This window comes from Habropoda laboriosa, unplaced genomic scaffold (assembly GCF_001263275.1).
Source record: "Habropoda laboriosa isolate 0110345459 unplaced genomic scaffold, ASM126327v1 scaffold14, whole genome shotgun sequence".
Lineage (NCBI taxonomy): Eukaryota > Metazoa > Arthropoda > Insecta > Hymenoptera > Apidae > Habropoda > Habropoda laboriosa.
Genome location: NW_017100137.1, coordinates 7,545 through 17,602, shown reverse-complemented (window position 1 = coordinate 17,602; position 10,058 = coordinate 7,545). Strand labels below are relative to the sequence as shown.

The 10,058-nt window shown below is 37.3% G+C and overlaps 1 protein-coding gene across 1 annotated transcript; it reads right to left on the bottom strand.

The window, feature by feature from the left end:
* Positions 1-1,294: 1,294 nt before the first annotated feature.
* LOC108578869 (arginine kinase-like) lies at positions 1,295-9,433 on the bottom strand. Its single transcript, XM_017942283.1, has 2 exons — positions 9,137-9,433; positions 1,295-1,462 (listed from the first exon to the last, which is right to left on the bottom strand). Exons 1-2 carry the CDS (start codon positions 9,374-9,376, stop codon positions 1,295-1,297), a joined length of 408 nt encoding a protein of 135 aa, XP_017797772.1. The 5' UTR covers positions 9,377-9,433.
* Positions 9,434-10,058: the final 625 nt, after the last annotated feature.

Here is a 10,058-nt window from a genome sequence, read left to right as displayed (position 1 = left end):
AAAATCAGGCAACTTTGAATTTAATCTTTTCCCATATCTTGTACAGTTTCGTAAATATTCGCGGCAATTTTTTCCATTTCCGAAACAAAATATTTGTCGAAATTTTCCAATTACAAAGCTTCCCTTGATAGTTATAAAACATCTACACACATATGATAACACAGATTCTATATATTTTATTTTACATTTCATCGTGTAGAATCTTTTTTTGGTTCTACTACATTTGCACAAATCACGTGGCGTATTTGTCAATTAACAAAATGTAACTTTCGTTAAGCAAAAAAAAAAAAAAAATGTTACTCTTCCACTCAATGCTCACGCACAAAATATTCACAAAGGAGAGGATTACAGTGCGAACAATTCAACCGGTATCGATATTTTTTTCCATAATAAAATATTGTAACGTGACTTTTTAACATCGTTTCAACGCTCCAGTGGAACTTGTAATTCTCGCGTTGAGCTACCTTTGTGAATAATGTCACTCGAATACAAATGACATTTTCAAAGTGTTAACCTAACCTCATTCTTTCCAAAAAAAAAAAATTCTCGCGTTTCGTCAACAATTCTCGCATTGAAATGCAAGAAACCTAAAAAATATTCAACACCGGCGATAACTATCAGGTTGGAACAAAAATTCGCAGCGTTTATCGAACCAACTGGACCAATTCGTCGCCCGAGAAGATGCCAAATTCGCCAAAAATGTCGAAAAATACTCCGAGAAAATTGCATATTTCGTTGAATAAATCTACGTCTAAATATCTAAACGTTCTATTTAAATTTCACCTAAAGAAAACCCTGCGAACTTTAGTTCCAACCCGCTACAACATGAATCCCTGAAAAGAACACAAATAGGAATTATTCCGCAGAACAATGTCGGACGCAAAGTAACACACAGAGATCGTAGAATTGTTTTCAATATAAACCGTGTGTATCGAGTAACGTGGACCGCAGAACAGCGGTATCAGAAGTTAATAACGGATCGATATTTCTTCGGTTGTTCAGTTTCGGTTTGGAGAGAATGCTGCAGACGTTTCGAGCATCGAGATAGACGAGCACCGCTCGAACTTGTCGATAACCGCGCTACGAAACGGCCGTGTACTTCTCTAGCCCGTAACAGAAACATATTGGCGGGGCGCGGAGCGCCATTAATCGATAACGGTTTGGATATTTCGATTTGATAAGAAACAGAAGAATCGAGAATGGCACAATCGAATCGAGATCTCCTCGAAATCGACGAAACAGTTTACAGCCGCGGCGGCGTTCATCGACTTCTCCCAACGGGAGAGAGCCGATATTACGCGACTGTTCCCCCCTGAAGTTGCTTCTCTTGTTTGATCAGCTCGAGCACTCCGTTTCTCATCTCGAACACCACCTCTCGCTCAGATAGGCCCAGCCGGCGTTTGTTACTGATGTCGTATACGCCTCCGACGCTTTCGCTGTGCTCGCCTTTGGTGCCCCTTATCTGGACATAATTGATCATTGGCAAATTCAACTCTTTCGTATACCGCTATGCACATTCTTTTTCCGCTAGTTGGACATTTTTCTGCCACCGTGCAGACGAGTTTTCTTTATTTCTTGTACTTTTTTCTGCTATTTTGAGATTGATGGTAGTTATCTTATAAGTAGGATTAGCAGATTTTTTCAGGAAGAAACTGGGACAGGTGAAATTGAAGGACAGAAGGAGCATTTTTTGAAAAAGTGGACTTTTGTTGCAGTAATTAAAGAATCGTGTGAAATGAAAAGTAAAATTGCATTTAAAAACAGTCGTATTTTTCTGAAGAAATGTTTCATTATTTTTCATTCCGTATACTTTAGAGCAGGGGTCGGCAACCTTTTTTATCTAGGAGGGCATACTTCAGAAATGCGGGAGTTCGACGGGCACCGTGGGGTGAAGAGGAGGGAGGGGTAATATTTAAACATGAAAATATTAATGCAACATAAATTTATTACTTTTATAGATGAAATAAGAATTTTTACTAAAATTATTCGTGACAACTACGAGTGTTTGTTATTCAAATATCTAAAATTTAGAATTCAGATATTTGAACGGCGGGCACTTTAAAATTGCTTCGCGGGCACCGCGTTGCCGACCCCTGCTTTAGAGCCCCTTTAAAAATCAAGTCACTTCAAAAATCAGAAATTCAGAAAACCGGGACGTAAGGTAGCATCGCGAAGTGAAAAGTCATATTTTTCTGTGGATAAAAATTTCTTAAGAAATGTTTCATTATTCTTAATTTGTTTGCGGAATTTCGTATAGTTGAGAGCTCTTTAAAAATGAGAAAAGGGAACATCCCGAAGTGAAAATCACTGATATTGGCATATACTAGTACTAAGAAAAAATATTTACCACGTATTTCTTTTATCAGCAATTGTTCACATTGACGGGATAAAAATCGCCCTAAAAAATGAGGGTACAGACACATTTGGTCAAAATTATTTATTATTTTTCAAATTTGTTGTTGAAAAATATGAAATTCCTAAATTTACACTATTCCTCTATATATTACAGTTTTCGTGATATTAGACTAAATATATTTACTATATACCTCCGATTTTGAGGGGGATTTTCACCCCTTCGCTGTGGGCAATTACCGGTATAAAAAAATACGTGTCGAATATTTTTGTCAGATCTATTAAAGTTTCGTCGGAAATCGGTGATTATCACTTCGGGATGTTACCTTGTTGGTTATCTCTATTTAATTACCTCCAAAGATATTGTTTATCTTTTTGGAAAATTAAAACGAGCGTTTATTAGAAAATATTATGAGGTGATGACAAAAGATACTAATTTTCCCGCAAGATTCGCTATCATGCAAGTATTTATGCGAATATAAATTTTCTCAGCGTGACTTTAAATACATTCACAGTTAAGAATATTATTACTTTAATATTCTTAACAAAATGAGTTATTTACAAAATGAGTTTAGACGACGACAAGAGGCGTTAATTTTTCTGCAAAATTTCCCGCAATCTATGTAACTACTTACGCGAATATAAATTTTCTTAGCGTGATTTTAATAATATTTGCATTTAAGATTATACTTATTTTAATATTCTACATTTTCATAATGTTCGTAGATTGAACGATATTTTCCTTCGTAATTATTATGCACGACAACTCTGTTCAAATATTATTCATCTACACGTTATTATTGCAATTATCGTTGTTGAGAATTTTAATATTATTGGTAACTCCGGTGTTACGGTCTGGTTGTAGTCGGTATTAATTATGTTGTAACTATTTCAGTTAATTTATTGAACATATGCTGCTTCAATGAAGCAGTAACATGTATAACACTAGCCTTCATGTCCTCAAGGGATATTACCCTACACTAATGAATCTACTAATCTATGTATTTAACTACCTGTCCGCTGTGTGTATGTACTTATGTATTATACAAGGAATCTATCAATTTGATCTGGAATTTTACGCACGTCTATTTAAGATAGTTAATTAAACGGCCATGCTTCTGGTATAATAATTTATCTAGAGGGTAATTATTCGTTATTCCTTGCAAAATTATTCTACCGGCGTTATTCCAATAACTTTTCATTATCACGTGTCACGTGCAATTTATACGAGTTGTTTCGTTTGTTTCATTTCATACTTTCTTCCGTGAACATTGGAAGGGTGAAATGATTACCGCAACACGTGGCAATGAATAATTATCTTAATCCAAAATTTCATTAACATATTTTAAGTCCGACTTACAAAAGGTAATGCAAATCCTGAGAATTATGTTCGCAATATTATTTACACCGGATCGCGCTTTTCTTCTTCCGTTAACGCTGTTACAGGTGGTACGCGGTCAGTCAGGTAGCAATCCGAGCGTACTTCCAAAACTGAAGCTTCGCCGAGACAATAGAATTTGAGGAACATTCGTGGTAACGACTAATTATTACGCCCCTAGCTCGTAAAACTGTGTATAACTAAAAATGGTTGTATGAAATCCAGCATATACGCAGATTAACCTAACCTAATTGTTGGACCAATAAAATTTGAGAAACCTCACGGTAACGACTAATTATTGCGCCCGTAAAGCTGTGTATAACTAAAAAATTTTGTACGAAAAACCAGTACATACGCAGATTAACTTAACTGTACTGCGTCCTTCGTTCTGACTGTACACTTAAGACTTTTGGGTGAAAAAGGACCTAAGACCTTATGTGTAATAATTTTTCTTTCCAACGCGACATATGAACCTAGACGATAAACGTTTAAAATAATGTTAAGGAACGTAAACTTGATAACAGCAAAAATTACTAACAATATAAGAAGGCGGTGGGTCAAAAAAGACCCGAAGACCGCTCTAGGGTTAACCTAACCTAACCTAATTGTTGGACCAATGAAATTTGAAGAATCTCATGGTAACGACTAATCGTTGCACTATATATAATTAAAACTATATATAACTAAAAATTTTTGTATGAAAAACCAGTATATGCGCAGAGTAACCTAACCTAACTGCTGGACCAATAAAATTTGAGGAACCTCACGGTAATGGCTAATTGTTGCGGACCTACCTCATAAAACTAGTATTTACGTCCACGATTTTTGTATGAAAAATCAGTATACGCAGATTAACCTAACCTAACCTAACCGCTGAACCAATAAAATTTGAATAACCTCCATGGTAATGGCTAATTGTTGCGGTCCTAGCTCGTAAAATTAGTATTTACTGCCGCAATTTTTGTATGAAAAACCAATACGCGGATTAACCAGGTGGATAATTCATTCTTGAAAAATATTTTCGGTGGCTACCTGCGGTCTAAGGGCAACTAAACAAAAATTCTGCAGCCATAGTCTGAATCTGTACATACAAAGTCTCTCTTAGGCCCATTCTGATCTACAGAATAGAACCTACAGCATGCACAGGTAAATGCATATCACTGCACACCCTGAAACAACTCCAAACCATGCTAAATCGCTTACTGAAAATTATAATTGGACGTCCTAAAGGATGTCCTCGCAAACTGCTCCATGCAGGCACAAATACTCAGCTCATTCCCGACTCGCAGCTTTTATCCAGGTACACGGTCACAAATCACTCAAACTCTCTCATCAAACTAGTCTTTACGAACAGAACTGCATCCTTTAACGTATCAAAGTACGAATTCCTATGGTTTCCTGACCTCTCTTGTCTCCTAACCCCCATTGCACCTCTCCAACGCTTATTCACTTCTCTTTGTTCAGGTATCTTCACGAACTTTCGCTTGTGTTCTGTACTGACCACTTCTGTTGGCGGTTTTCCTGACAATTTTCCCAACAACATCGTCAAATTTAAATCGTGCTGGTAAGACCACTACCGCTAGCCTGATTTTTTCGTGAAGTGCCATTCTGTTACCGGGAACGGGACATCCCCTTTCTCATTGGTTAAAGAAAAAAATAATAAAGCAGTGTGTCGTTAGCGAGTAAACAGAATTATTCTAATCTTCCTAATAACACGTCGAATTATTTGTAACCTCGTTGTTAAATATTTAAATATTTACTTTTGTCTCTGTGAAGAAAACTTGTGTCTCTACTTGTGTCTTTTATGAAGAAAATTGCAGAAATAAAAAGATGCAAGTAGAGGGTAATAAAAATATTTCCAGAGGCAAATTAAGGAAATTTGTGCATATATTTGTTGCAATAATTAATCTAATCGAACCTAACCTCATCGTTACAACCAGTTGTTAAGTGTTTTATAAAAGCGAAAAATTGCAAAAATGAAAGGTACAAATTGGAGGGTAATAAAAATATCTCCAGAGGCAAATTGAAAAAATGTATGTATTCGTCACAATAATTAATAATTGAACTGTGGAAAATCATCAAGGGAAAATATTCGAAAAAAAATCTCATTCGTAATATTCGTTTTCGTGAATTGATATTCACAATTTATCCGCCGTAATAAAATCATTTCCAAAGCCGATTTTATTGCAACGTTTAGTGTAACATCTTCTTTGGTGCAACGCGCCATATTTAAAATTCAAGCAAATTAAATCCATCGAAATTAGTATCAAGAGAACGCTGGAAATTCCAGATTTTACCGTACAGTTAACGCACAAATAATTAATTATACATTCACCGCCTGCGGTCGCCTCTATTTTTCCAGCTGAAAATGAAAATTTAATAATCGATGGTTCGATTACAGCTTTCAATGCAAACAACACGGCGCTGAAGCGTCGCTTTCAAGAGGTTCCTCTTCTTTCTTTTTTTATCCAGTCATGTCACGTTACAAACGTGACGAGTCTCGCGAGAACATTAAGAATATCGAGAAATTCGACGATTTAACGTCTCTGCTCGATGGTATCAACAGATGTTAATTTTCGAACAATTTTCTCTCGTTTCTCTTACTTTTCGATGCAAACAATTTTTCAGAAGAAAATTCCAGCTCGTGCAAAATCTTCTAATAAAATTTCAAATCGATACTTATCAACCATCTGTATTTGCCTTTTCCTTACGGCTACTGTTGGGAACGACAAATTATCCCAAGTTGACAAGTTAACCCCTAACCCTGCACTCGAAGATCTTTTCACTGTAGCCTATTATGTACCTTCAAAATTGATATTTAGTGTTTGCTAAAAAATGGATGAAATTCTTTAAAACCAACACAGAAATAAATCATACTCTATCGCTTCTCAGTCGTCACTCGAGTGCAAAGGGTTAAATTCTACTTTTGAGAACTCGAAAATTTTCGAATATTAAGTAAAACAAAAAAAAATGCAACTCTACTTAAGGAAAAGTACATTGGCATTTTTCGGGTGCACTGTTGCGCTTGTGAAGAAAGTGAAGTCGTAGAAAAATAGACGTTACCGTACCGTTCAACTTTTCCCTCGACAGTTTTTTTCTATCTCTTGCCAAATTCGAGATACAACCCGACCCAATTGCGTGAAGCACCCTGTATAATCAGGATCCTCGCAACCTGTGGGAGCCCACAGGTACACTATTAACTGCGTAAACGAACATGTTGCTATCATTTGTCCGAGAAGCGGGGAAATTTATATCTGAATCAACTTGAACGAACTTAATTGAGCTTCATTTAAGTAAGTTGATTACCGTGAAGTTTTCGGCGATCTCGAACGAAGTTCGTTCAGATCGAAATTTCGAAAGCAACGTGTGCTTTAAAACGCGCACACGATCCTCCTGTGAAAAAAATTCGACGCACGACCTTCTTTTTTTCATTCGCTCGATGTTTGTTACACAAGTGTCAGGCATATTTTGTCAGGTTTAATCGCGGCTATAGTAACCTGCGGAATGACGGCGAAATTCAATAAAGCCGGCACTAATCGACGACGGGTAGAATAAAAGGAACGGGAAAAGAAAATGCAAAAAAAAAAGACGAAAAATAAAGGTGGAAATAAAAATAGGAGGAGGGGGGGGGGAAAAAAAGAGGTTTTCACTCCCTCGGACGAAATAAAACTGTATATTTTTACTAGCAAACAGCGAAGATCTAGTTCAAATATTTTCCTCGTAAGCAGAATATTCATAGCTTAATTGCTTACACGTCCCTGTCCGTAACTATAGTTTATATTGTATACACTTGGGATTTGTATAAGCATCATTCTCGCGTTCGGTCAATAACGCGAAGGATATAAATATTTCATAAGAACGATTAACATTGATTTCGCCGTTCGTACTTGTTGCATTTCGTTTCATTAGCGTATCAACCATAAATAACATTTCACGATAATAATCACCCGCGGAAAATTTATTCCCTTATTTATTTCTATTTATTCGTTTTTTAGGATCCAAGAGTTAAACGTTCGCCGAAGTTAAGCGACAGATAAATTGAATTTTTTTTCACGCTGAATAATTAAATTTCGATTTATCGAAGGAAAAACGAGGGAAACGAGAGAAATTTCATTGTTCGTTCTTGACTGGTAATTCTGACTACTGCGAGGAAATTTTTAACCCTTCCGCAAAGAATGACGTGTACAGGTGGATTATCTCAGAATATACAGGGTGTCTTTTTTAACTCGATACGACGGAATGTCTCGGAATACAGAGGGTGTCTTTTTTAAATGGAAACGGTGGAATATCTCGCGAGGAATTGAAGTTGTGAAAAAAATGTTCTTACAAAAGTTGTTCAGTATATAGGAGGACGTTAGATGATCTAAATATTTTTTCTACGGGTGTAGCAGTGAGGGAGATATTAACTCTTTGCGGTCGAACCCCGGGATATTCCCGGCAAGGCGTTTTTACCTTCTAAACGCTCTGTGGACCTTTTGTCTGCAGAAACAGGGGGGGGGGGGATAATAACATGCACACAGCTTAAACAAACTCATCTGAATAAAATTTATACGTTTTTTAGACAGTAATTGACTGAACGCGCGCTACCAAAAAATAATTCCGACCAGTACGTCTACCGTGCCTATGGAAAATACGAGCGCAAAAAGTTAAAGTCAATTGTTCAATTTTTTAGAAACTTTCAAAGTTGATTTTCATTGGTGAAAACAGGTTTTCTCCTTCAAACTTTATCTCAGACGTTCTAATCGTTGCTGACGCGACGATGGCAGCCAAATCGATGTTATAGCGGAACAGGTTTCGCGATTAGCGAATAACTCCGCCATTTTGTAACGGTTTTGTCTCAAAAAATTAGAGAAAAATGCTGAAAGTTACATTTACATCCTGCAAAGGAAATTGAAACTTTTCATTCAGTAGTTTCTATGAAAAAAATTCTCAAACTTCACCTATTTTTAAACAAGGCGGTGTACCCCCTTAACCCCTTGACGTATGATTTCTTTTCCAGAACATGCATCTAAGCGTCAGCTATTTACTGTTTCATTACTGTATTAAGTAAGGAGAGTTAATGTATTATAGATCGATTAAATTTGGCAATCTTCAGTTTTATAAATGAAATCAAAAATTGGAATTAAAGTTCATTTTCGTTACCGATATAACTGTTTCTATCAGACCATGACCAAAATCTGCGACTCGTTTTTATACGGCAAGGGGTTCAAGAAAACCAGAAAAATGTATCGCCAATTTTCACGCCAGAATTTCAAATTCCGTCGTTAAAGAACCAAATCTAATAAAGAGAAGCCGCTCGAACGCACTTGTGCGGAATACAACACCAGCCTCTGGGTGGTTGCTCTGCTGCAAACGGCGGAAGAGAAAAGGGAGGGAGAAGAGGGGAAGGAAATTTCGTTTTCTCACCTGAAGATTGTACATGGCTGCGATTTCTTCGAATCTCGCATAATCCTCGCTCAATTTCGGGAAGCGGGCGTGAACGGAGGCCCTGATGGTGGTTCCCAGGTTGGTCGGGCAGAAGGTGAGGAAGCCGAGGCGTTGGTGCCGCGAGAATCGCACTTTCTTTCCGACTTCGGTAACCGCTTTAACCAGCCTCGAGTACACCGACGACAGGTTCCCACCCTTTTCCATCGATATCAGACGCATGTGATCCTCCTCGTTGCACCAGACGAGAAAAGTTTTTGCCTCGTTAAAAAATATTCCTCTGCCTGGAAATCCAATAGCGGGGGCGTAGTTTGAGTATAGAGAAGAAGAAAGGGGGGGTGGCTTCTTTTATCGTTTAAAGTTACGGAGGCGAGGTGTATACGGCCTCTTCAATGCGAGACTCCTCGTGAAATCCGTCACGTATTCACGATTCTCATATTTTGTCCTGATTTCTTTCTTTCATTTTTTAATTGTTTTATTGGTATTATCATCGAGGCGGGACGTTGATTCTGGTTTTATGGTTAATTGGTTGTGGTTGGTATGTTTGATCTTTGTTCTTTACCTATTGTTTCTTTTCTACGCAATGAAGAAAGTACGAAGAAATGATGCTTTTAACCCCTAAGGGACGATTATTTTGAGGTTAGAAAAAACGATCTAATTTTTTATGCAATTAAATCGACAGCAATTAAACTGCTCTCCTTGCTGGGAGATTAGGTTTTTCGTAGTTTCTCTGTTAGAAATGTTGGAATTTTTGGAAAAACTAAACGTACGCATATGCGTCAGCGTCACCGAAGAGGTTATGATTTTCAAGATGGCGGATTTAATCGACGCGTCGGCCGACGAAGCTGGGTCATCTGTGACCCATATAGGATACATAGGGTGAGACAAAACTTTTGCCCGCCTG

Bases quoted from the DNA above. Each gene is read 5' to 3' on its own strand.
- LOC108578869 (XM_017942283.1), bottom strand. From the start codon at position 9,376: ATGCGTCTGATATCGATGGAAAAGGGTGGGAACCTGTCGTCGGTGTAC. The intron at 1,463-9,136 runs GTGAGAAAACGA...AATTATGTCCAG, and splicing joins CAGCCATGTACAATCTTCAG to ATAAGGGGCACCAAAGGCGA.